The sequence below is a fragment of the Aspergillus brasiliensis genome, assembly GCF_001889945.1.
Source record: "Aspergillus brasiliensis CBS 101740 unplaced genomic scaffold ASPBRscaffold_1, whole genome shotgun sequence".
NCBI lineage: Eukaryota > Fungi > Ascomycota > Eurotiomycetes > Eurotiales > Aspergillaceae > Aspergillus > Aspergillus brasiliensis.
Window position 1 is genome coordinate 511045 of NW_027137442.1, and position 24435 is coordinate 535479.

General features: G+C 49.3%; 9 protein-coding genes across 9 annotated transcripts; 3 read left to right on the plus strand and 6 right to left on the minus strand.

The window, feature by feature from the left end:
- Window positions 1-364: 364 nt before the first annotated feature.
- ASPBRDRAFT_111900 (alpha-galactosidase D) lies at window positions 365-2553 on the minus strand (the record flags this gene model as incomplete). Its single annotated transcript, XM_067616605.1, has 5 exons — window positions 365-1088; window positions 1138-1936; window positions 1987-2043; window positions 2075-2397; window positions 2450-2553. The coding sequence occupies 5 exons, from the start codon at window positions 2551-2553 to the stop codon at window positions 365-367; spliced, it is 2007 nt and encodes a 668-aa protein (XP_067484182.1).
- A 1473-nt stretch (window positions 2554-4026) lies between these two features.
- ASPBRDRAFT_36113 (aldo/keto reductase family protein) lies at window positions 4027-5173 on the plus strand. Its single transcript, XM_067623436.1, has 2 exons — window positions 4027-4059; window positions 4122-5173. The coding sequence occupies exons 1-2, from the start codon at window positions 4041-4043 to the stop codon at window positions 5072-5074; spliced, it is 972 nt and encodes a 323-aa protein (XP_067484183.1). The 5' UTR covers window positions 4027-4040; the 3' UTR covers window positions 5075-5173.
- A 1281-nt stretch (window positions 5174-6454) lies between these two features.
- On the plus strand, window positions 6455-7669 carry aspf34 (cell wall protein PhiA). The gene is made up of 3 exons (XM_067623437.1): window positions 6455-6549; window positions 6613-7189; window positions 7257-7669. Exons 2-3 carry the CDS (start codon window positions 6898-6900, stop codon window positions 7517-7519), a joined length of 555 nt encoding a protein of 184 aa, XP_067484184.1. The 5' UTR covers window positions 6455-6549; window positions 6613-6897; the 3' UTR covers window positions 7520-7669.
- A 1745-nt stretch (window positions 7670-9414) lies between these two features.
- ASPBRDRAFT_36118 (putative GPI anchored protein) lies at window positions 9415-10551 on the plus strand. Its single transcript, XM_067623438.1, has one exon. It carries the CDS (start codon window positions 9898-9900, stop codon window positions 10513-10515), a length of 618 nt encoding a protein of 205 aa, XP_067484185.1. The 5' UTR covers window positions 9415-9897; the 3' UTR covers window positions 10516-10551.
- A 143-nt stretch (window positions 10552-10694) lies between these two features.
- Window positions 10695-12676, minus strand: ASPBRDRAFT_115119 (putative GABA permease (Uga4); the record flags this gene model as incomplete). The annotated part of the gene is made up of 7 exons (XM_067616874.1): window positions 10695-10882; window positions 10954-11338; window positions 11409-12028; window positions 12075-12222; window positions 12276-12323; window positions 12379-12524; window positions 12586-12676. 7 exons carry the CDS (start codon window positions 12674-12676, stop codon window positions 10695-10697), a joined length of 1626 nt encoding a protein of 541 aa, XP_067484186.1.
- A 1398-nt stretch (window positions 12677-14074) lies between these two features.
- ASPBRDRAFT_165456 (putative mitochondrial carrier protein (Rim2)) lies at window positions 14075-15652 on the minus strand. Its single transcript, XM_067619558.1, has 4 exons — window positions 15403-15652; window positions 15292-15348; window positions 14568-15219; window positions 14075-14511 (listed from the first exon to the last, which is right to left on the minus strand). The coding sequence occupies exons 1-4, from the start codon at window positions 15531-15533 to the stop codon at window positions 14302-14304; spliced, it is 1050 nt and encodes a 349-aa protein (XP_067484187.1). The 5' UTR covers window positions 15534-15652; the 3' UTR covers window positions 14075-14301.
- A 901-nt stretch (window positions 15653-16553) lies between these two features.
- ASPBRDRAFT_113600 (uncharacterized protein) lies at window positions 16554-17066 on the minus strand (the record flags this gene model as incomplete). Its single annotated transcript, XM_067616756.1, has 2 exons — window positions 16554-16868; window positions 16920-17066. 2 exons carry the CDS (start codon window positions 17064-17066, stop codon window positions 16554-16556), a joined length of 462 nt encoding a protein of 153 aa, XP_067484188.1.
- Window positions 17067-17648: 582 nt separating this feature from the next.
- On the minus strand, window positions 17649-18673 carry ASPBRDRAFT_24656 (uncharacterized protein; the record flags this gene model as incomplete). The annotated part of the gene is made up of 2 exons (XM_067622071.1): window positions 17649-18406; window positions 18541-18673. 2 exons carry the CDS (start codon window positions 18671-18673, stop codon window positions 17649-17651), a joined length of 891 nt encoding a protein of 296 aa, XP_067484189.1.
- Window positions 18674-19253: 580 nt separating this feature from the next.
- ASPBRDRAFT_70498 (uncharacterized protein) lies at window positions 19254-22799 on the minus strand. The gene is made up of 3 exons (XM_067629080.1): window positions 21215-22799; window positions 20611-20750; window positions 19254-20536 (listed from the first exon to the last, which is right to left on the minus strand). Exons 1-3 carry the CDS (start codon window positions 22456-22458, stop codon window positions 19425-19427), a joined length of 2496 nt encoding a protein of 831 aa, XP_067484190.1. The 5' UTR covers window positions 22459-22799; the 3' UTR covers window positions 19254-19424.
- Window positions 22800-24435: the final 1636 nt, after the last annotated feature.

The following is a 24435-nucleotide window of genomic DNA, read 5'->3' on the forward strand; positions in this document are numbered from 1 at the left end:
TATGCGAAAAAGAAAAAGGGTGGGGAGACAAGCATGCCCACATGACATGACAAATGAATGACTAACCGAGTTAAGCGTAGGAAGTTAACTATTCGGAGTATGTATCTTCCCTTTGGGGGGCCGACAAATCCCGAGAGAATAGTAATGGTAAGAGAAAGAAAGAGAGGGAAAGGTAAAGGAAAGTATGGAAGAAAGACGTCTCCCGGCTCTTCCCCGAGTTCCCCGGGTCCCGTGCCCCAAATCAGGTGATTGCCGAAATGGCACGACAAGCAGAAGAAGCTTTTTCTTCCTTCTTCCTCTTTGGGTCAGAAACCTGTGATGGAAGAGGATAGTCTACGGTTGCTACACTTCTCACCCATCGCTTCTAATCCAGCACTCGTAATCCTACAAAGTCGGCCCCGTAAGATTGAAATCCTTCGTCACCCCCCACATTCCCAACGACCACCTCGTTTAACCCTTCCTTCCAGCCACTAGTCAGTAGTCCCAAAGTGGCTGTATCCCACCATCCCAACCCCGGGCCGAACAGCTCGCTATGTCTTCCGCTCAGCGGCACCTCGATCCTCACTGGATCCTCATCGTTCACCGTCACGGTCAGGTTCCGAGAGTTGGATCCCCAGCCCCAGGACGAGTCGAAGGCAATGTCGTTGTTAATCCAGTCGATCTCTAGGTACTTGCTCCCACTGGTAGTCGCAGAAATAGTTGCTTTGGCCGTGCCACTGGGACTAATGTAGCCAATCTTTGAACCCACCGGCTGGCAGTAACCGCTCCCGCACGTGGTCAGCGTGGTCGATCCGGCGAGGGTAAAGTTGGTGCACGGGTAGTACGTTCCGTTCGGAGGGGTGACGTGAATGGCGTCAATGGGGATGGAGGTGTTGATGGTGATGGTGTTGGAGGACCCAGCGGTAAGAGGAATGTTTGCGGAGACTAGCGTGGACGATGTGGGGACCTGTGTGGATATTACACTTTGGTTGGCATTTGATCCGATGGTAATCGTTTCGGTGGAAGAAGCTGGCTGTGAGAAATAGACGCTAATGATGTACTTGGCACTGGTGGTCACGGCGTAAATGTTTTCGAAAGTTGTCGTTTGCCTGGCGAGTTAGAAGAATGAATGCATATCGGAGACGGGAATGAACATACCCGGAAGATGCCCCGAAAACGCCTCGCGGATACACTCCGGCCGCAGTCGTATTCTGCAGTTCGAGCAGGATCGTGCCATGGCCGGCTACTGTCGCCGTGTACGAAGTGAGCACATTCTGTGCAGTAGTGCCGTCCCAAATGTTCTTCGCTGTCCCTGCATGCTGGAGCCCAACATCCGGCAAATCCAGGGTCAGGTCCCTGCTTTCATTGCGCCAGTTGATGACCGCAGCCACTGTGCGACCATTTGATAGCGGCCCACTCCATACCTCATAGCCTTCTTCGGTCCAGCGCCGCCGTAGACTTGCACTTTTCCCCAGAGCATCTTGGTTGAACGCTATGACATCCTTCTGTTTCAGAACTGCTAGCGATGCGTCATTGATGGCAGTGACCTCGTCCTTCAGTGCAGCCCCAATGATCAAGGGGCTCTTGAGAATGGCCCAAAGCGAGAAATGCGTCTGCTCCTCCGCGAGAGAAAATATATTGTTCCCCACTTCTAACATGTCAAGGTCCGGCCATTGGCCCGGGCCAGCAAAGTCCGTTTGTGGAGCTGCCTGGTTGATGATGCGGAAAATTGTCCGCCAGGCAGGGATGATGTCGTTACCAATCCGCCACGAATGACCAAGAGCAGGGGCCCAACCTGCGGGGAAACTAATACCCCATTCGCAAATCTGGAATAGAATGGTTCGATTCTGCTGCAATAATGCATGAGACATGTTGGCGAACCTGGGCTCTGGAGAAGTGCTGGGGGCGTAAACAACGTTGGGGTAGTCAGTTGCCGCGTCAGAGTAGCAGTTGTCGTCTAGATCACCTCATCAGAGAGTAGACTCAAGTAGACAACGATGGGCTTACATTTGAGAGAGTCCACATTCCACGAGGCAAATGTCCTGGCATCTTGCTCCTCGTGGTCTACGGCGCTCGATTAGCAATTCGCTCCCACATTTGGCCATGATGGTTGGCATACAAAGGCTTCCTGTCTCATTCGGCGGACTTCCGCATAGCAAAATTCCGGAATCTTGGTACACGCCGAATAAAAGTCCCAGATCATGGAGGAATTCACCCATAGCAGGGAATCCTTGAGGGAACAGGGTTTGGTTCCACGTCAGAGATCCGTCCGGCAGTCGGTCTGCGACTGTCCAGCCGCAGTCTGTTGTGACATAACGATATCCGAGAGAGGATAAGCCTAGGTCAATTAAGGCTTGCGCATTGGAGCGAACGATAGTCTCGTTGGGGGAGCACGAATAATGATTATATGTGTTCCACCTGGCCAATCATATCAGTTATGTAGTATATGGACAAGGCGTGCTCTGCCTACCCCATCTGTGGTGTCAATGCTAAGCCATCTTGCAGCCGTGGCTGTAGCGATACACTGGTGACCACACTGCTTAGTGCAGCATACACCATCAAGTGAAGCAACATGGTCGTCAATCCCGGCTGTCAGTACTATCCTAGACGCTAAACCATGAGTTGCGTCAAGTGCGGGGTGCGTCTGCAGACTATTTATATTCATGCATTTAACCGATACTCTCGGTCTGAGGTTCGGCCTCAAAGCGTATGGATTTAATTAGCCGGGAACACAAACCTGCAACGTCGGTTGACAGTTTGGATATTCTCGTCAAAATTTTGAATATCCCCGGCTCTTCAATTGCTCTGGATCTTACGTATTTGACCACAAGGTACCGTTTCATCGATTCACCGCCTGGCGGATGTAGGCTAAGTAAGCTGCTATATTCCAACTATTATTCAGAAAAGATCCCTGTCTCCTGTCCAGATAACGTTCGCTGTGCGTCGTATGCTTCCATCGGTGGTCGCCTATGAGAGACAATCTGTGCTGGGTTAACACTGGAATATGGGAATAAAAGGCATGGGAGCGGCTAGAAATATATCATGCCACCGTATATTGGACAGCTACGTCTGAGCGGATTGGGGCCAGGCATATATGAGACTTCACCACACCAGGCGTAATTCGGCAGGGGCAGGCTCTTTCACTGGCAGCATTCAACTCCATCTCATGTGTAACAACCCAAAGAGGATGGAAAAGACATCAAGAGAAACTCCGGTCTCAATATCTGCAACTGTTCGGATAGAGACGAGAAGCCGTTGATGTGATCGAGAGAGCTGGGAAGTGTGCCATTTTCATGTTGATCTCGAAATAACGTTAAGGGTAACGGCTAGAAGGAGCATCCCCATCTCTGTAGCTAATCTCCGATTAAATCCTGGTCGGTGGCCAACAAGCAAAAAGTGTATTCACATATCTTTCTGACCACAAGAGTCAAAGTCAAACAGCTCACCATGAAAAAAGGCTCGTGGTATATGAACAGCAGAGCATACAACGCTACGCGATACCTTTTTTACCTTCATAACAAATCGATATTTGGCGTCCCATGTAATGCTTTTCAACTTGAAAGAATGTCAGCGCTTCCAAGTGCGACTAATGAAATCAATGATTGCCGTATAAAGCGGTAAGCAGATAATACAATTGACTGATCGTTCCAAATAACAGGTTATTGCAACAGGAGTCCTATGAAATGGTAACAGTGTATAATCGTGCACTTTGCTCGTGGTTCCCTGATAAAGGGTAAGGGTTCCAGGACCGGCCCCACAGTCAGCACCTTAAGTCCGGGTCAGAAGAACATTAACTACTCTTGTTCTTTTTATCTCCGATCTGCGAGCAAGTCAACGGAAATAAGGGATATCACCGGTCAGCAAGGTAGAAATAACAACACACTATCTGCTGCACCTTCTTAAGGATGAAAGAGAAGTATATAAAGGTCCCCCAAGCCTCTGAATCTTTCCAATGTCCTGAAGAGAAAACCAAAGTACAAACCACCTACAACACCGATCAGTTACTCACACAAATCATGGCAGCTTCTCCAAACTCCGCCCTCAAGATTGTCTTTGGGGCAATGACATTCGGCGAGCCCGGTATGTTTTCGATGGAACTGAAGTGTCTCGGTCTTCTCCATATATGCTGACTCGCACTGCAGGAACACTAGGGGCTCGAGTGCATTCCACAGAAGACGCCGGTCAGATACTTGACATCTTCCAGGAGCACGGACATGATGAAATCGACACCGCTCGTCTGTACGGGGGCGGCTCTTCGGAGCAGATGCTCACAGCGCTGGATTGGCAGAAAGGGCGAAAGTTAGTCATGGGCACAAAGCTGTATCCAAATTATATCCGGGCGGCTAAAGGCGCCGAGTCCTACTCCCACCGACCGGAAGACGTCCGACGAGGGTTGATTAAAAGTCTGCAAGCCTTGAACACCGATAAAATCGACCTTTTCTATCTCCACGGCCCTGACCGGCAGACGCCTTATGAGGATACACTACGGGAGATCAATGCATTGTATCAAGAAGGTTTATTCAACCGCTTCGGAATCAGCAACTTTATGTCGTGGGAGGTGGCTCAAATATGCGAGATCTGCCAGAAGCACGGTTGGGTAAAACCAACTGTCTATCAGGGGATCTATAACGCGCTTCAGCGAAGCATTGAGCCTGAATTGATGCCATGTCTGCGCTTCTATGGAATATCCTTGTATGCGTTTCAGCCGTTGGCGGGCGGCTTTTTGACGGGGCGGTATCATCGGGATCAGTCGGAATTTGAAGCGGGTTCGCGCTTCGATCCGAAGGGAATGCAAGGGACTTTACATCATGCCAGATACTGGAATGATGCTTATTTTGACGCCTTGGATCTACTCCGCGCCGCAGCCGAGAAATATGACCTGACGGTGGGGGAAATTGCGATGCGGTGGCTCAAACATCATTCGGAGCTGAGTGCTCAGCGTGATGACGCTATTATTATCGGGGCAAGCAGTGTGCATCATCTGGAGCAGAATCTGAAGGATTTGGAGTCGGGGCCTCTTCCAGACGACGTTGTAGCCACTGTTGAGAAGGCGTGGCTGTTGGCTAAAGGCCAGGCTCCGAAGTACTGGCACTAAGAACGAAGATTATCTGGTTGTACATAAGAATCTGCATGTCTAATCTTAGTAGGGGTCTGACAATGTGCGAATTTCCCTGGTGTATGTAATAGCGTTCTGAGCTGATATACTTGACCAATGATGTTGAAATGAGAGAGAGCTTTCTTCGGGAAATTTGGATACCCTAGAGAGCACCTGTCAAAAAAGAAATTGTTTCCAGAGTCAAAGACTAAGGTAAGGATCAATAGGAGTAAAAAGATACCATACAAAGAGAGAGGTTTATTGCATGGCCTGCCCGTATCTTTCAGCTCGAAATTTCGGTGAATGTCAGAAATGTGCCTGTCTCACTCAACTATCACCCTAGACTTCCGAGGTTATGTCTTCAGCCGTGGTCATCAGTCTGGTCCGTACAAAGAAGGCATGTTTCTGCCCATGAACACTAGTGAAATAGTAGGACTAACTCTTTAAGACCTAGTGGATGCTCTCAGGGGAATAATATTCAGCCTTGCACCATCCTAAACAGTCCATTGCATGCCAAGAGACTTCTTCCAGCCAAGAGCTTTAGTTGGAGTCACGATGCATGCCACCTCCGCAAGATCAGATTGGTAGTAACTATGATGTAAACTGCCACGATCCATGCATGAACAGCTGGACAGTCAATTTAGATGCAGGGACTCTCCACGTGTGTCAGACAATTTGGCACGATACGCGACCCAACCCCCTCCCCAGACAAGGATGTACTAGGCGATTCTGCTCCTCGTCAGTGTCGGTGGCATGGATCCTCAAAGTAATGATGGCAGTATCAAGCAGGTTCTTGCATTGCCAGTAGGCTCTCAATACCCAAAACAAGGAACAAGTCTATCGAACTATGGCTCTGTCGATCCCATCTCATCAGTGGGGAAATGTCCCACAATTTCTTCAACGGGTCGGAAGGTCAGTAAAAAAGGGGAGAGCACTCATCGCAACCTCGATGACAGCCTCGCCGGTTGAATCAACGGGTAAATAGCCAACTAAGACAACGGTTTCGCTTGCAGTTGCTCCCAAGGCTCGCCAATCCAAGATGAGGCTGTCGTGGGACTTGCACCGCACCAAACCCCGAATGTCCATCCAGTCAACCCCCGAGTTTCCCTCTTGCCAGTCCCATTGCCTCCCACGAAATGGACTATATCAGCCATCTAGACTGCAACAATCATGTATGTCTCACTACTGACCCCTCATACAGTCATCCCACATCCCCGTAAGACACTCCCCTCTCAATCAATGACAAACTCATGGTGTCACCTCGGCCCGTCCGCCTCCCCCAGAATGAGACATGTCTGTACTAATGTGGGTCTCATATGCGCCGATCGATTTCCCTCACCGTTGAGAAGCGAATCCACTAACTCGAATTCCTGCAATCACCGTTGCCATTTCTCCGATGTCTCGCCAGGGGCACCCACATGGCCTCCATTCACAGCCAATAATAGGGCACTCCGGACCCGCCGTGTTAAAATTAGGTCAGTTTATTGCCATCGAAGGGGGACCCTGAAATTGAGTCTAAAGCAATCATATCCCGGTAGAAGATTCCATCGGTCCAATCGCCCTTTCTGGCGGGGATGACAGCATACCTGCTGTGCTGGGTAAGTAGGGACTGTCTGTGGGTTGAGACATTGTATATTATGTCGCAGCTGTAGAGCAGCAGTTACTAATTATGGATGCTTGTCGAGTGAGAGGAAAGGTATAAAAGGCAGCTTGATGTCCTCGATAATCATACCCTCATCATTACAACAAGCCTCTCAAATCCTTCATATCCAACCAACCAATCAACCCACTCTTCTCAAATCTATACCAAACCATCCTCCAAAATGCAGCTCAAGAACCTGATCTTCGCCGCCGCTACTGCCGCCGCTCTCCCGGCCACCGACGCCGTCACCAACGAGCCCTTCGGCGTTGTCTCCATCCACTCCGGCAGCGGCGTTCAGTATGCTCCTTTCAACGCCGCCCTTGGTAGCATCTTCGCCGGCCTCAAGAGCCAGAACGCCAGCTGCTCCAACCCCCAGGACCAGACCGCCACCTTCGTCCTCGACGGCGGTGCTCTCTACCTGTACGACCAGTCCGAGACTCCCCAGGAGCTCTACGTTGACCGCTCCGGCATGGGTATGTTCTTACCTCCTAGCTTGCAATCAAGGAGTACCTTATAACTAACATGGATATCTCCTTACAGGCCAAGGCAAGATCGGATACACCACCGGCGCTCAGCCCGCCCCCAAGAACGGTGAACGCACGGGCTGGACCATCGACCAGAACAACCACCTGCAGTTCGGCGGAAAGGACCTGATTGCCTGCCCCAACAGCATCGAGGGTGCCTGGAGCATCTGGGCTGATGCGGGTGTTGCTAAGCCCGGTTACAACGAGGGCTGTGTCGGCATTGCTGCCCGTGTTGAGAAGAGCAAGAACCCCAACGTTTGCTATTACACTTCCAACTAAGGTACTACGGATGAGATCCGCTGGAGGCTGCTTGAGGCTGCCTGACAAGGCTTAGTTGGCTGGAATACTGATGTTGTTGCTTGATTTTATTGTTATCTATTTAATATAGCGCAATATAGTAGCGAATCATAACTATTTTTCTTCGCTGAAGGTTTCCAAACGTGCTTCAAGTAATGTGTCACGATATTCGTCCTATGTCTAGAATCATACTTTGGCACCGGTTGTCAATCACCTATGCATCTTTATGTCGATTGTAGTTCTTGCGGAGGAGCTTGCCATTCCATGGCAACTCCTCAATCAACTAAAGGGTTCTAGGACGTATCTGAACAAGATCGTCACAGCTACTTCAGTACCCACTAGCTTTTTCATCCTAGGGGATTCATACTGCACTGCCAGCTTTGAGCTAAACCCCATGTAAATGCAATGACCCAACACCCATATGGAAATCATGCTTGTGTCGTGAGTGTTTTTGTGTCATAGCTCCATATAATAATAAGTAAAGGACGTTATCGTCCATCTTGTTAGGCTCTATGACAAATGGGCAAAATATGTCCTCAGGCTTAATAGTGTTTTGAACTCCAGTCAGAATATGATTACTAGTGGAGAATAGAGTATGGTTCGTGTATATATATTGATCGAGCACTAGTGCTGTCTGCAGTAGAGAGGCACCTCAGGGAAGTCAAAAACATTCGAGAATCGTGTGTAGAGGCAGTCGCGACAACTATATTTGGTGAGAATAAGACTATATTTGGTGAGAATAAGTTAAAGAAGACAAAGAAAAGAAAAATGTCAGGCAGCTTTACAATTGATGGTGAAATGGAAGCTCAAATTCGATGAGATTAAAGGATGAGAGACACGGGAGCGACAACCACCTGAGGCAGCGACATTCCCTAACTGAGGCATTAAAATGACAGGACTATTTCTCGATCAGCGGGACGCGTCTGGGGCAACGTATGCTCCTGGATGAAACCACAACAGCCAGCACACAAACAATCAGTCACACTATGGTGCGTTTAAAATCCAACCATACTATTCTGGACGCTAACTGCATAGTCAATTGCTTCTTAAGCTGCTAAGCGAACAATCCCCCATCCCCGGATCCCCCGGAATCTATACAACTCAGCCTTTCCATGTATAGTTTAGTTACTAGCACGGCGCTTTCTCGAAGGGTCGACTGTCGACTAATCTGCGCCCATGAATTCCTTGAAAGGCAATTACACACATGAAACACTCTTTTCGTCAGACTACGAAAGCCAAGGCAATGACCCGACAACTCCGACGATCCTCTCCCATCCGGGCCGGTATACCCGAGCAGTACTCCGTACAACATTCAAGACAGTCACAAGCTCAAGACATTGATTCAGAATCAATACTATAGTGCTGCCTGAGAGCAATAGTCCAGCGGCATTCAGAACAGACACACCTCCATCTTGAGCAGGCAGAACCCAACTTCCAGTCATGCGGTGGCAACTGGTCAAAGCCACAACCGCAAAGTCAGAACGAATCGGGATGAGAGCCAGTTCCCAACCCGACGGACGAACCAGGATGGTTCCAAGATTCGGAGTTGGCGGAAAATTTCTATTTCAGTAACTCAGTGGCAGTACACTTTTCCTTGCGCCTATTACAGAGTATGTACTTGCAACCAAGAGTTACTGTGTGCACACACAGCGAAGACAGCCAAGCCACGCCACAGCCACATCTCACTAACCAACTAACAAGAATATGGACCAGATGCAAATAACCTCACCACGACATAAGCCAAGGCGATAATTCAACGAATATACACATGCTAACTAACAAGCAAACAATCAAAAGCAAACGTCATCAGGCAACACCATTCCCACTCCAACCGCACCATGCGCCCTATTCAGTCTAGTATGAATCTCCCCAAGAAACAAAACCTGACCAAGGCCCTGGAATTGCGTCGACCCAAGAAATCGCATGTCCTCATAGTGGAGCCACGATGCCGTGTTCCGTCGAATACCGATGGCTCGACCGTCCACTTCCATCCACTTTCCAACTTGCGAAGCATTATCATTCGCTGGTGCCTCGTGGATCGCATTGCCACGATGGCTAGGCACAGTGTAGTGTCCATAGGGACGGTGATGCTATTCTTATCCGTTTGAAGGGAATTGAGTGTAGGTAATTGCCCTGGTGATCCTTATTTGAGCCTCTGGGGGTGTCTTTGGGAATATAAATACCTGCTTTTCCTGCTTTCCTCTGCCCTATCTTCTATCAATCACTTATCTACTACTTCCCCATACATCGGAGGATTATCTACTACTACTACCACTACTACTATCAAACCTAATATACACTACCACACCTACCTACCTACGTACACAACTACAAAAACTACCACCAAAACAACAATCAAAATGAAATACGCCCTCACCTCCCTCCTCCTAACCACCCTCCTCGCCGCTCCCTCCCTTTCCACCCCCGCCCCAGACGTGGTCAGCGACGCCATCGGCGTCGCCCAAACCATCGCCTCCGGCGGAGAATCCATCGCAACCAACATCGCCAACGACGCGACCTCCATCGCCTCGGACGTCGCGACCGGCGGAGCGGCCGCCTACTCCTCCCTGACCTCGGGAGCCGGGGACGTAGCCTCGAACGCCGAATCATGGGGTACCTCGGTGGCGTCGAATGCGCGGTCGGATGCCTCGGCCGCGGCCTCAGATGTTCGATCCAAGGCGTCCGATGTGGCTTCGGAGATTACCTCGAGATGGGAGAGTGCGACGACGTTGACGGGATCGAATGGCCAGCCTACGTCTACGGAGACGGTCAGTGGGAAGACTACTTTGACTGCTAGTACGGCGAGTGCTACTGGTTCTACTACTTCTACCAGTGGTAGTGGAACAGGGTCGAGTGCGAGTGCGACGAGTTCGACGAGTGAAGGTGCGGGTGTGATGGCTGTGGCTACGCCCGGAGTGGGTTTGGGGATGGGGGTTGTGGGTGTTGCGGGTGTTTTGGGAGTTATGGCTGCTTTGTAAGGGGATCAGTTGGGTTGAATTTGAGTGTGAAGGTTGGGGATAGATTGTTGAATGATGGATGGATGGATGGATTGATGATACCAATGTATATGATGTTTTGATTCTAGATTATAACATATCAAGTTGATTCTTCTATATTAGTCTTTGTGTTTGAATAGTAAGTTTGTACATGTATCTGGTTAGTAGGATGCACTGGTATGCGCCTCGTCCCTCTTCTCTTCTGTCTCCGACTCCGTCTTCTCCTCTTCGACCCCGTCCACGGTCATCTTCGGCCCCGTGTACCACTTGCGCGCGAACAGAAAGTAATACGTCATGCATGCGACCCACACGAACCCATTGATCACGATAGTGTAGTTCATGTCGGATGCTATAACATATCAAGTTAGCACAGATCCACACATTATTAGACCTCCATTAAAGACAAGGGATGGAACGTACCAGTCGGATTCGGCCCCGTTGTCGGGAACATCGACAAGATCAACCCAAAGGCCAACCACAGCACCGCAATAATAGCAATCGGGCGACTCATGAATCCCGTGTAAAATTCCCCCGGATTGAAGCGCTTCTTGCCCCAGATCAACCGGCAGAGGATGGGCGTGGCCCACGCGACGTAGTTACTGGCGACGAAGAGCGAGAAGAGTGCGTTCGCGGCGACGGAGTTGATGAGGCAGAGTAGACCGAAAACGATGCTGACTGCTACGAGGCCGCAGATTGCGCGCACCGGCTGGTAGCGGACGCGACGACTAACGTGGCGGAAGTATTTCGAGAAGGGGAGAGCGCCATCGCGGGAGAAGGCCCAGGCTTGGCGCGATGCAGCGGTGATCTGTTTGTGTTAGTTCATATTTGCTGCTTATTTGATTAAGATCGTCGGGTGTAGAAAAGGGGGGTCCTACCAGGCTCAGGCCGATTAGAAACTGGATTACGATTAGCACGCTCATGAATCCGAGCGCGCCCTTTTTGCCAAGTGCGTCGTAGTAAATTTGGGCCATAGGCTGGCCGAACACGGTGTTGATGGTTGCATCCACATCCTGGTTCATCACTGCGGCCAGGATGCTCAGTACGAGGAACCCGAACACGCATGCGCATCCTGAGGACCAGATAATTCCCAGAGGGACTGCCTTGGCGGCGTGCAGAGCTTCCTCGCTCATGTGCACACATGAATCAAAGAATCCGATCGACCAAATTGGCGCGAGGAAGGCCAGGATGAAGTTCCACCCTGTTGGCCATGTACTGTCGTTGTCCACGTGCCCAAACACCCAAGAGCCCGAGTTGAGGGACTCCCCGCGGGTGACTTTGCCGATGGGCAGAGCGACTACCGTAGCGATGATTATGGCAATATTGATGAAGATGCAGAATGTCTGGATCCGCGGCATGATTGGTCCGGAGAAGATGCTGGTGACGGCGTGAATCAGGATGAGACCGACATAGACGCCGTAGATGGTACCGTTGGAGGCGGAATAGGTGCCGTCACGGGTAATGGAAACGCAGGCGAGGATCATGAGCGCGAGGGTGTCTGTAAATTAGCGTAATTCCCTCTTCGAGAGTCGAGTGAAGCTTACAATCCACAGAGCAGATTCCGCCGATCAAGCCCAACGTATTGCTGTAGCCAACCAGAAAGCTCAATGCATTCTTATACTTCTTCCCAGCAAAGTAGTGCGTCCACCAGTACAGACCACCAGCGGTAGGCATTGCCGATGCCATGTCGGCCTATATCGTTGTCTTAGTATGACTTGGCATGAACTAGGGCGGAGACCACATACTAGGGCCAATCCAACGAAAAAGATCAAGATACTCGCGGTAAACCAGCCCTGCATATTGTTAGCTCGTGCCACGCGAGCTGTAAACCGACATGCATATACCCACCCAGATCATCCCTGCAGGCCCGGCCGGTAAGGAAAACGCAAGTGTAGATGCAATCGATGGCACCAAACCCATGATACTGAACGCGACAGCGAATATTTGCACGGTAGAATACTGGCGACGGAGTTCCTGTTTGTAGCCCATTTTGGCTGACACCAGTCAGCATGGTTGTCCCGTTACCCTCGCTCATGAGAACGGTCGCAGACTCACCTAGTAGTTGCGAGTCTCCGGGATCCGAAAGTCCAGCTTCCTCCGCGCCAGAGTTGGCCGAGACGGCCGTAGGAGATGCCTTCGCGGCCATTGTCTCGGGATGGATGCGCGCAAACGAAGAACGGTGAGGTTGAGCTGAGTGAAAGAAAGACACAACGACGTCGTCAAAGGAGGCAAAAGGACCAAAAAGATCCGAAGTCGAGGCCAGTCTCGGGGGGAGAAAGCAGCAGTTAATAGGGATCGGATTGAGTTTGCCAAGCAACGGAGCAAACCTTCTCAATCCTCGACTTTCTTCAGCTCAGATCCCGTTTGGCTGTCAATGTCTGGGGCACGGACAATCCAGTTGCAAGGGGACCAGGAAGAAGAAGACGAAGAAGGGGAGAGGTCCTCCTGGTTTCCGTCAGGACATCCTTGGAATTGCTGGCCACCGTTGTGCCGTCTGCTGGGAGTTGCAGGGCGCCCTTCCACAGACCTCTTGTTGCATCTCCTCACTCCGGCTGGACCCCCCACATGGGGGGAAGTCGTGGGTCGCCGATCATCGGGATGGCAAGATTGGATTGTGTGCCACTGGGGCCTCTTCAAGGCATGGAAATGAGAATTGGGCAGCGCAAAACAGCAAGATCGGCTGCGGGAACCTGATTGACAAGTCTGGTAAGCTTGCTGTCATCCAGATTACCTTCAGATTGTGGTTTCCATCATCGTAATCAAAGTATGAAATTAACTTTTTCTTTGTCTCCTTCTGCAGCGATCAATGATGGTACGTACTGGAAGAGCTGAACCAGTGCTATCGACTGCGCTGGAGTCCGCGCAAAGGAAATCCCGCAACAGGAATGGATCCACCACCGCCCGGCCAGGAGGTGAGACCAATGGCCATCCCGTTCCCTGGGAATGGCTGCTGCACTAAACAGCCACGGGCACTCTAGAACTTCGCTTGTCACTGGTTCGATCGCAGCGCTTGCAGATTGACTGTCTGCAACTGCGTCGGATGTATTCTCCTCCATGGCTAGCTTGATGCTAGTGAAGCGTGCTAACGGCTGAACACGGAAGCCTTGGATAGTCTAATTACCTACCACGCACCATCTACTTAGATTGTGCTAGTTTACTTAGTATAAGAATTAGTCGTGATGATATGCACGTAATTATCGACTATTGTTAGCAACGCAGCCAGCCAAACTTCGCCCGGTCGGAGATGACCCGCGTCCACTTGCTTGGGTCGACTCAAACTTCAGTCATCAGTGCGCGCTTCTACATCTCCACTCGGAGGACGCCGCTGAACCATGAACTAAAAAGTTAGTTCGTCTGTCTACCAAACTGTTGCGAAACTTTTTCCAACTCCCTGATAGTCGACCAAAGTTTTGCCTGGTTGTTTCAGGCGCTATGACGTTTCCGTGTGGTGCCGATCGAAGCTACGAGATGAGTGTTAGAATTGTTACTTTGTCTTTTGGGGAGATTAGTACTACGATAACTGTAAAACAACTATCATCATAGTGAGGTAGATTAACTGCTTCGCTCAAATAAGATCCCCGGAGAAGAGAAATCCCAGGTAATGCAAGGCTCCCCTGATCGAGATGCAAACTCCATGTCGCCAAACGAGACCCGAGTGCAGTCGCTGCTGTTCACATCATTATTACAGGGTATCTATGTGCCACTTTTATCGTACAGTCTATAATACATGAGAAGGGAAGTCGCGGGGTCTGGCCTCCGCCCATCACATCCTTAACGTCCCTCAAGGACCTTGAGAACCAGCTCGTATGTCCCGATGGTGATCGCTGCCGACGGCACCGTGCGGAGAAGGTGTGCCGTCAATCCTCCATACAGCGCAATCACGCCCTCCTCCTTCAAAATCAACCGCGCGCACTGGAGGATGCTAGTATACTTCTGACGACCGTCCGCCATCGGGGCCTGTCGAAGCCGAGTTCGGATAACCTGAAAGCATGTCAGCAGATGTATATGGTGAGTGGGTTCTCATCACGTTGACTCACCTCATGAGGATACGCGATCAAACAAGCAAACAGCTTCGACAATCCCGACGCTCCACTCAGAGCAAGGCCCTGAACAAACTTGTTCGAATCCGAGTTCTTATCCAAATTTACCTCCTTGGAAATAAGTCCCTTAATCCGTTCGTACATGGCCAGATGCAGTGTGGTTTCGATTGTGCCCAGATAGCTGGCTGTCAGACCTCTGTAAAGACCCTTTGGACCCTCTTGTTGCAGAATCTGCTTGGTACAGTCCAGACTGTTCTTGTACCGGCGAGCACCGGCCTTATCCAACTGAAGACGAGTTTTTACCACCCAGATAGGGTTGGTGGCCGAGCCAGTAGCGATACCAGCGCAAGCTGCGGACATGGCATGTACCAGAGTGGTATCCTTGTCGCACCCCAAAATCTCAGGCAGCAGACGTTTGCAGTTGCCATATGTGTAAAACTTCACCGCACTGGCCGGGACAACACCCGTCAAGCTAGGTCCAAGACCCTTGAACATACCCCGCCAGCCTTCAACACGATGGATAGAGAAGAGAATGCCGAACGTCTCCCGGAAATGGCGGATAGAAGTCCGAACGAATGACTGACGAGCGTGCGCGTGTGTAGGAATCGAGCGGTTCGGGCCCTGTGTCTGGTAATAATCGGTTTGTAGACTGGAAAGCACAGAATGAGTTAGTATGCAAAGCTGCGTTGTTGCTCAAGTTGAAAATGAAGGCTTATCCTACCGCGTGCGGAGAACATCAAGAGGACTCGTAACAATAGCAGTGACCATACCGCCGGTACTAATTCCTTTCATCAGTAATCAGCTTCTCAATAACAGCATTGTCTCAACTCACGCGCCAGCAACCAAATGATTCCATGATCCCAAGCTAGACACGCTGGCCTTCTCTTCAATTGCCTCCGTCGGCAATGACGGCGGGAGCGGATCTCCAGACGCGCCTCCCGACTGGTGAGCAACAGGCTGCATCTTGCCGGAGGTTAATGGAACAATATAATAATTTCCAATCTGCTCAGCAGGACTTGAGTAACAAAAGACTCTAGGGGCCAGAGAAGAGATCGGAGAGTGCAGGAAAGATTAGCCTGGCCTGGGCAAAATCAGGAAAGTTTTTTTGCAGGAATAAAATACCGAGCGGCGAATCCCAGGCGGTCTGGCCTTCCCCGTCCAGTCATGTGACCTGCCATCGAGGTCCATGGAATATTGGCTCTGTTACCCATTTGTGACATAAGTGGTGGCCGTCGGAGTTAGACGAACTTGAGACATGCTAAAGATGCTGTAAGATTTCATGGTACTGTCTAAATTGGTGATTTACTCTGATAGCTCCCAGGTTAATGTATTGGCAACTCGCGTGTCAAGAATTGCTGCTTACTCCGGAGCTGTCGGGGGAGGATCTGTCCCCAAATGCCTTAGTCAGGCGGCCCCACTCCGCGACGGCCCCACTGGCTTCCCCATTCAGGCCAGCATTCAGGGCCTCAGGAACCAAGGGGAGAATGTAACGCTGGGGATGATTGCAGACTGTTTCACTTTCAGGCACTCACAGATGGTAGTTGGTATAAAGAAGTGATACTGCACTTGATATATTTATGTTGAAGGACTTCTTCCGTTGCTAGTACTTCTTGTACTACTAGTAGGCGTGAAATATAAACTAGTGGCAATACAGTTGTTACTACCTACGAGTCTAGAAGGGAGAGGATTGAGCTCGTCATGCTAATGGTAGTTAGTATTAAAACTACTTAGGGGTAGTCACTTGTACACAAGGTCATGCGCCCACAGTTATGTATTAGGGAGGAAGATATAGCAAGTATTTCCCCGTTTCACATTGAACCTCAATGGATTCGACGTTATGGGGCAAGGAGTGGATTATGAGACATGGTACGTTTGTGACCACTCCCAAAAATGAAGTCAATCTTAGGACTTGCTACGAAGCTCACTTTGGTGGCTGAAAAGGAGAAACGGTCAAGTAGCGACTGATAGGGAGTTTTCCAAGATTTATTCCCACCTTTCAGCCGCAAGGTTCAGGACAGTTAGGACATGTGCATAGCTCAGCTTAGTCCCCTGATAGTGGGCGAGGGTTCTGGAAGCTTTTATCACGTTTTTAATCTGTCTTCCGTTCAATTCGCGATCCGCCATATGAATAATGTCACTCTTGGAGATTGCCTCTCTGTCCGCCTTTCCGAGTAACTGTTCCCAGATATGGCGGCGGGAGTACGTATCAAGTTCGGGATAGCGGATGGTAGCATCGATCCGAGTTTCAAAGGCAGGGTCTATGGTCTCGACACATTCACTAGCCAGGAATAAAATCCCCTGGCGGCCATTGAGTTAGAATCACTTTCCTTAATTGAGTTGGGTACTTACCTCGAAGTGTTCAAGTAGTGTCAAGAATTCATATAATACCTCGCTTTTCTGGAAATCGGTGGGGTTTGATGGTTGAATAAAGATATCGGCATCTTCAAGAAGTAGCACAGCATTCCATTTAGGAATAATACAAAGGATAAAGTCCATACTCTCTTTAAATCACGCGGTAGTCATTCCCAGCGCCCACGCGCTCAGGACATAAAGCGGCACCTTCATAAATTCAACAACACATTCGGCGGTCAGGGTCTTACCAACCCCAGGAGAACCATGGAGAAGCATAATGACACTACAGCCTTAGCCTTAAAGTACATCATCAGAAATTTCGGATTACCTAGACTAAGAACTTACTAATACAAGAACCAGGTCCTTCACATCTTTTTCATGGCCATCACACAGTACCAGGGAGTCAAAGAGTCGCAACTTCCAGACAATATCCAACACGCCATCAAGAAAAAGCTTCAGCCATTTTCAATCTTCGAGAGAATAACCCCGCAGAACTAGGGTTATAATTAGAAATTACTCATCAACTACTAAGTTGGATATGTCTTCCAAGTCCATTGTACATTTATCCGAGTGGAACGCGAGATATGCCTCCATGTCAATAATAACCCAGCTACTTAAGTTATAACCAGTTTTTCAGCCCATATAAGACATCAAAGCCAACCCTTTATATTATTTATAGTAATAGCCTTTATACTGATGCCAGAGCTTTCCATAAACAGTCAGACTTTAGCATAGGGTATCCTTGTCATAATAACACACGTAAAGGATAACTGGCAGCGACATGATAGGCTTAATACCTTCAAATACTGGAATAAAGAGGTTGTACTTCCTGTATCCAAATTCATAAGCATTATAGTCGATGTAGACGGCATAGATTTTGTAGGCTTTCAAATCTAAACCATGCCCACTCCTTTCCAGCTGAAAGGCGCGCTTGCGACCATCTACAGTATAAAAAACTATATAACCTGGCTCGAAGATGGTCCAAAGCATGTTGAAAGTAATCATGCCATAGAGGACAAGGTTGGTCTTACAAGTGATAACATCATTAAGCTCGGTTGCCAAGACCTCATACAGTGAGTCCACATGGGCCTTAGCCTCTGCTTCAGACTCGTTATTCCTAGCCTCAGCAAACATTTCCCATCGATGGATGAACGGTTTGAAGGGATTGCTGAATTCAACACCCTCGTCTGACATGGTAATGCCAGGGTAGCCATCCATGACCCTGGCCAAAATCCTTTTGAGGTGAGCACTCTGCACTACTATCGAGTTAATTTCAAGCTTATTGTGTCCACTGTCGCATTTCACTTTCCGAAGAAGAAACGCGTACTGGCCGGATTCAGGGGTGTATACCGGCTCCACTATATCACCGGGAGGCTCTTTGGTCCATGAAGCAATGCCGTTATCATCAGGATTCGTCTGGTGAGGATTGAGAACCCCATAGATAGAGCTAGGTGGACCATAATGCGCAGTTATGATGTTATTCACTGGTACGGCTATTAGCTCAAGCTTAAATTTGTTTCTTCACTCAGATGAAACTGCCTATCTTTATTACTTGAGGGAGAGGCGGGTATGGGGGGTTCAAATTTTCAGAGCTTAAGCACTTGTATGATGCACTTACAGCTGATATTCTGCTCACTTTCATCTCTCATGGGTTGATCTGGACCGAAGATACCAGAGGAACGGGGAAAGAGACGCTCAAATGGCATGCTTCTACTTCTGCCGGCCCCATTCATTCTTCTGATAGGCGGCATCGTGTGTCCTGATGCCGTTGGCGGAGGTTTGTCGACAGGCCTGTAAAGACGGAAGGTGGTGAGCCCGATAGTCGAAGACGAACGTAGCAGGAGGATCTGTAGTCACTGGAACACAGCAGAGGAGGAGCAACAGCTGGCTAGAACCTTGACTTTATAGAAAGAGATTTTGAATCAGCGTTCTCATCTTGAGCTAGAGGAAAATCAGGATTCTTCAACCCAAGAAACTCCGAGCACCGATTCAAATGCTCACTTGAAAGCATTCACTCCCCACATCGTTGTGTGTTCCAAGTGTGGGAGAAGTGAATAAGGGAGACTGGGGCTCCACCTTTGAAAAAGTCTGGCTAGGGTGATAGATGCTCAGGACGAGATTGCCTTGCCCTTACTTTCTATTTGGAATATGCCTGAGTATGGCCGTCTCTTAAAGTTAGAAACCAAGTAGTATTCTCTAGTATTCTCCATACAAGAAAAGGTCACTTTTGTGACCAGAAACGTGATTTTGCCGCCACCCATCCGATAACATGGAATGAGATCTTAGTAGTATCTCATTTCTATATCAACTAAGTAACGTCAACGAGCAGCTGTGGCATATATGCACCCCCTGACCTTCGAAAGGTTCAATAACAGGCTCAAATATTAACAATTTTTGATGGGAGAGATGCTGATAGTATTATATGATCTTTTACTGCATGGGAGTCTCAAGCCATGTATCATGTGTGACATGCAGAGTGCTTCCATGTCACCGAACTATTTCCTATCCTGACCATATATTCTCCTCACTGTCCTCTCCCCTGATACTGCGCCACCATTCACTTTGTCGTACAAGTTCACCATCTTCCCCACCCAAAAGAGCCCAATACTTCTTCAGAAACCAAACCTTCGCTTCCCAACTCCGGACATCCCACGGCGTACCTGTCGAAGCATTCCCAGTGGAAACTTGTCGGTCTCTTTTCCCAATGCCCGCGCCACCCCAACATACCAAGCCGGAAAGCATATCGTCGAAGAATTCATCTTCATCTACATCATGCTGGCGAGTAATGAGAGCTTTCCGTAGCGTTCGAAAAGGTAGGATGTCTATGATCGGATGGTGTTCGATGGTAATTTGTTCTTGGCATGGCCTCAGATCTGGCTTTAAAGTCTTGAAAGTTTCCTGTACTGTGCGGACAAGGCTGTTCTTGCCTGTATCGTCTAGGGTTCCTGCACCGGACCGGAAGAATGGTGAGAGAGATTCATCAGCGCATAACGCTTCCTCTGTAATGCCAACATGTCTGACAAGGTCCAAGATTGCGGCGATGGTGCAAACTCTGTCTATTCGAAGAGTATTGGCGTATGGGTCGGCCGTGATGGTCTTCGCGCCGAACCTGAATACTCTGACTTCAGTATGGCCGAGAAGGTCTGGACCCTCAGTCTGTATTCGGAAATGCGGGCTGGTGCAGCCGCAATCGATGGTGGTTGTCCAGTACAGCTCCAGGTTGTCATTGGACTTCTTGCGCACAAGCAGAGATGGATCCACATATGATGGTGGATCCCATACACTTATTGATGAGGGAGATCCATCAGGGTATAGATAGGATGATGTGGTAGAATCTGACGTGCATAATGCCGAAGAAGTCCCATCTGAGGCTGGGATAAGTTGCTTGCAATTATCAAGAGTCGCCACAGATGTCCATGGGGCTGATACATTTGAAGCATCATAGAATGGGAGGGACTTTGAAGCGATATTACTTGGAGCGATGGGTAGGCCAGGCGCTGTGATCGCCCCACTTGGTAGTATGCCAGCAGCTGGTGTGCTTTCAATGGCCGAGGTCTGTCCCGCAGACTCTGCCAGCGCTTCCAGACGACCCAAGCGCTCACGGAGCTTCTCTCCTAAAAGAGTAATTAGTACTTACTTTGGCTAGTTAATCTCCGATGTGGTGACGCCAAATGAGACCCGCACTTACGGTATCTGCGTTGGGCTTGAATGTTCTGTTGCCGTCTCTTCTCCGGATCACGGCGCACAGGCTTCCGCTTTTTCTCCCCCATGCTTTCACTATTCTGACTGCCTCGGGTTTGGGGGGGCATCATGTAATCCAACAAGCGGCTGTAGTATTAGCATTACTGGAAGTAACACTAGAATCCCAGAAGAGAGCCAAGCAGAGCATGGGAAACCACGGGGGCGAGAGCTGTACGAGCGAATGGCTGATGTCAGCCACTGGCGCAAAACGTGCGCTAGGCTATTTCTGGATTAGTCTGCCGGTCAAACCAAATATTGACACCTCAGGCCACAACAAACGCTTCCATAACATGCCACTTCTTACATTCGATCAACGTTGACCTGTTTATCATTTCACGCTTGAGCAATCAATCTGTCATTGCAAGTCAATTACACCACATTACAAGTTATTCCCTGCCTTCAAGGTCTGCTAGACAAAACCTATCAGCCAAATCAACTTCGCAGAACACAAGCTAAACTTCTCCACTGGCAACGCCGACTCCTGCTAAAACTAGGTCCTCGACTTTGACTTGGCCTTAGCGAGCATCTCTCCATAGTTGTGATGCTCATACAAGGGTTCCTCGCTTTTGCGTGACAATGGCTGCGGGAGACTATGGGGATCTATCTTGCCACCTTGAAACATCACCACAATATCCGACCCACCAAACTCAAAATGAGAGATTTCATCACCTTTGTTAATGGTCGCCCCTGGCTTAAGGTCGTCCCTGACCACTACAGACGACACTTGTGCCATACCGATCGGTAAGACAGCAACCGTTCCTATTTTATCGTTCTCGATGATGATGATGCCTCGCGCTTGCAGGAACTGGTATCCTTCTTTATCTGTCGCCTCTGCTCCCCGGTAAATAGGCCCTGAAGAGTATATAGGACGCATGGGGCGTTTCGGCATAAGAGAGCGACTGTCAGGCTGATATTCCACGTCCAGGTAAGCCGCGCCATCAATAGTGTCGATCACTTTGATAGTACCCCCCACCGGAGCGTGCTGACGATGATAGTCAAATGAGTTCAGAAAAGAATGCAGCCAGATTCCGCCCTTGAAAGAGTCACCATAGTCGGACTTGTACGGTCCAAGGAGATCGCCTATATGCCAGGGCAGACCTTTCAGCTCAACCATTGATTCGTCAGTAATATCCCAGTATCCAGAGAAGGTTGAATCGGCAGGAAAGATGACAATGCTGTCGTCACCCTCGCCATCGATAGGTCGTGCGCCGTCCTTGAGATGACGACAGAAGAATTGATTGAAGTTCGTCCATTTCCCACCTTCGGTCTTGGATTCGTCTGCCTCGAATACTTGGAAGCTTGGAGCATTCCAGAACGAGGTGAGTGATGCTTCGTTCAGCGACTCTGACCGGTCCATGTGGCTTCCAACCTCCTTGGCAAACTTCACCATCCATTGGGAAAGCTGGGACAGCTCTTGTCCCACAGATTCGGGTCTAATCGCAGTTTGGCAATCCTTGAGCGGGACCTGGTCGAACACGAAATAGAAGATGCACAAAATGTAGTAGATATCTCTACCCTTTGCTGACTCGGTAGGTATCCAACCGTCAACCATCCAAGTTGCAAAGTTTAGAAACCCTTTCGCAGATATAAGTCCGTAGCTTTCCATCTCGACGATCCTATACTGGAGTGCCGATTGGATAGCTTGATCGAGTGCCTCCATTCCCGAAGCATACGGAAATGATTTGTTGAGTAATTGAAGAAGCTCGTTAACGATTGGTGCGTAACGCATGTTGGAAGTCGAAGCGCCGGACACAGTGCTAGCTGAGCGACTAGGCAGGCTAACGATTCCGAACATGGTTGGATGCTGGTGATGGCTGTTATGGGAGGCAGGAAGATAGTATGTGTGTTTTCAGGCCACGTCTGTGCAGAAAAGATAACCCAGCACTCAAATATTGGACATAGGAGAGGCAAAGTCACAGTGACGTGAGGGTGAAACACACATAGTCATTATCAACACAGCGTGTAGTTATTATACTGTGGCTTGTGATGCAGAATATTGATGTGCATCGAAGGCCTGGATCTCTTGCATGGCGCTTTCATGGAGTCCAGGCTTGCCCATACCTCAGAGCCGGGCATTAGATCCGGCCAGAGTATATCACATTTAGTTCAGTTATGCAACCCAGGATTCGAAGAAAGCTGTAACTGTAATCGAGGAGCAAGATTGTTAATTCGAACTGACTCCAACTTTGCTATGTGGCGTCTCCCATTGTGATGAACTGTCATGCCATATGGCCTGATCACCCCTCTTCTATGACACCTTATCAATATTATGCTGAAGATGAACGTCCTGCGGTTAGTATGTGGACTACACTGCATGTCACATAGCCTAGTATAAGTGCCCCCTCCATGAAATTAATCTAATCTCTTCTTCCATGGATGTAGTCTCGCAGTCTCAACATATCAGATGCCCAAGCTTCACAACGATAACGCACCATTGAGGGCCTGAGATATTCATTATATTGTAGACAAGCATCGCACCTTCACATACTGCCAACAAAAACGTAGCAAGTACGCAAACATAGATCAGGACTCAAGGAAACAGTTTGTTCTTGGGATAGACTTCCTGTTTTAGTGAAGTTTATATTCTTCGGCAAAGCTCGTGAATATACCCGTTACTAACGGCGGGATTTCCCCACAGTTGCTTCATGCCGCCTACCCAAATAATATTTAACATAGTAGACACTGCCATGTAAAACCAAAATCTTGCCATCAAATCACGCTCCTAGTTAGAATACTAAATGAAAAGCGCAGTATGAAGCAGATCCTTTATCACGTGACACTGAGGGAGCACAGCAGATCACGTGATGTGAAGACAGTTCCATGTGAACAATTCAATTCTCGTCTAGTCCACCATCACAAGTGATTCTGTTGCACCTAATCATTGTTCATCATTGTTCATCATTCAATCATCAGCCATGACCATGTTCCGGCTGTCTCGGCAAAGCCGGATCGGCTCTACTCGTCCCGGATCGGTCCAGCCTACTCACATCGGCCGATCCTAGACGGACTAGATGCGTACCTGGCCATCAGTGAATCATCTACCGTACCTGACACGCATGGTCTGTGGAGACTGCCCATGATTTCTTGTTGACTTGCTGACTGGAGACCATAAACATGAAGTAGGAACATAGTGAAGGGACACTGACTGCAGAAGCCTAGACCGAACCGTTGGAACCCGATGCGTCATTGACTCTGTTCTCGGCCAGATAAGGTTACATCTTCCTTGCCGGCCACGCCAGCAGGTCCTTTCCAAAATTCTAGCTTTCCATGACGTCTAGCCGACGGAGCGGAAGATAAGCCTGTCCCAGTGGCGGGTTTATTCACTCGCTGGACCTGGCTTCTATTGTTAGACAGCGCATGCTCAACAATACTCTTGTTGGCTGTCCCTTCAGTTTTCGAAAAGACAAGCTCGCTAAGCGGGGCTGGTGTATTCAATGGGGGTCTCCTGAGCGATCTTTTCCCCTCGGCTGGAAGGGAGAATCACCTTTCTCGCTGGATGGTGATTTACCGGCAGCGGTCGGAGACGTTTCATACCTACATTTGTCCTGTGATAGGCCAACAGAGGCACTGCTATCGGATTTTCATCACTATTGATTCGGAAACATAGCCCAGTGTACCTCAATAGCAGGCAGTGGGAACAATGTCCGAAGGCAGGCGCAGTAACGAATCAAGCTCGAGCTCCTTGATCAGTTATCACAGTGTTGAGAGACCGAACGCAGACTTCGACGCCGAGAAGAGACAAGACTTCAGTCCCGAAAGTGATTCCTCGCCC

Bases quoted from the DNA above. Each gene is read 5' to 3' on its own strand.
- aspf34 (XM_067623437.1), top strand. From the start codon at position 6,898: ATGCAGCTCAAGAACCTGATCTTCGCCGCCGCTACTGCCGCCGCTCTC. The intron at 7,190-7,256 runs GTATGTTCTTAC...ATCTCCTTACAG, and splicing joins CGTTGACCGCTCCGGCATGG to GCCAAGGCAAGATCGGATAC.
- ASPBRDRAFT_36118 (XM_067623438.1), top strand. From the start codon at position 9,898: ATGAAATACGCCCTCACCTCCCTCCTCCTAACCACCCTCCTCGCCGCT.
- ASPBRDRAFT_165456 (XM_067619558.1), bottom strand. From the start codon at position 15,533: ATGCAGCCTGTTGCTCACCAGTCGGGAGGCGCGTCTGGAGATCCGCTC. The intron at 15,220-15,291 runs GTAGGATAAGCC...TGTGCTTTCCAG, and splicing joins CTTGATGTTCTCCGCACGCG to TCTACAAACCGATTATTACC. The intron at 14,512-14,567 runs GTGAGTCAACGT...ACATGCTTTCAG, and splicing joins TGATCGCGTATCCTCATGAG to GTTATCCGAACTCGGCTTCG.
- ASPBRDRAFT_70498 (XM_067629080.1), bottom strand. From the start codon at position 22,458: ATGTTCGGAATCGTTAGCCTGCCTAGTCGCTCAGCTAGCACTGTGTCC. The intron at 20,751-21,214 runs GTATGAGCATCA...CTAATACTACAG, and splicing joins CGCAAAAGCGAGGAACCCTT to CCGCTTGTTGGATTACATGA. The intron at 20,537-20,610 runs GTAAGTGCGGGT...TTACTCTTTTAG, and splicing joins TCAAGCCCAACGCAGATACC to GAGAGAAGCTCCGTGAGCGC.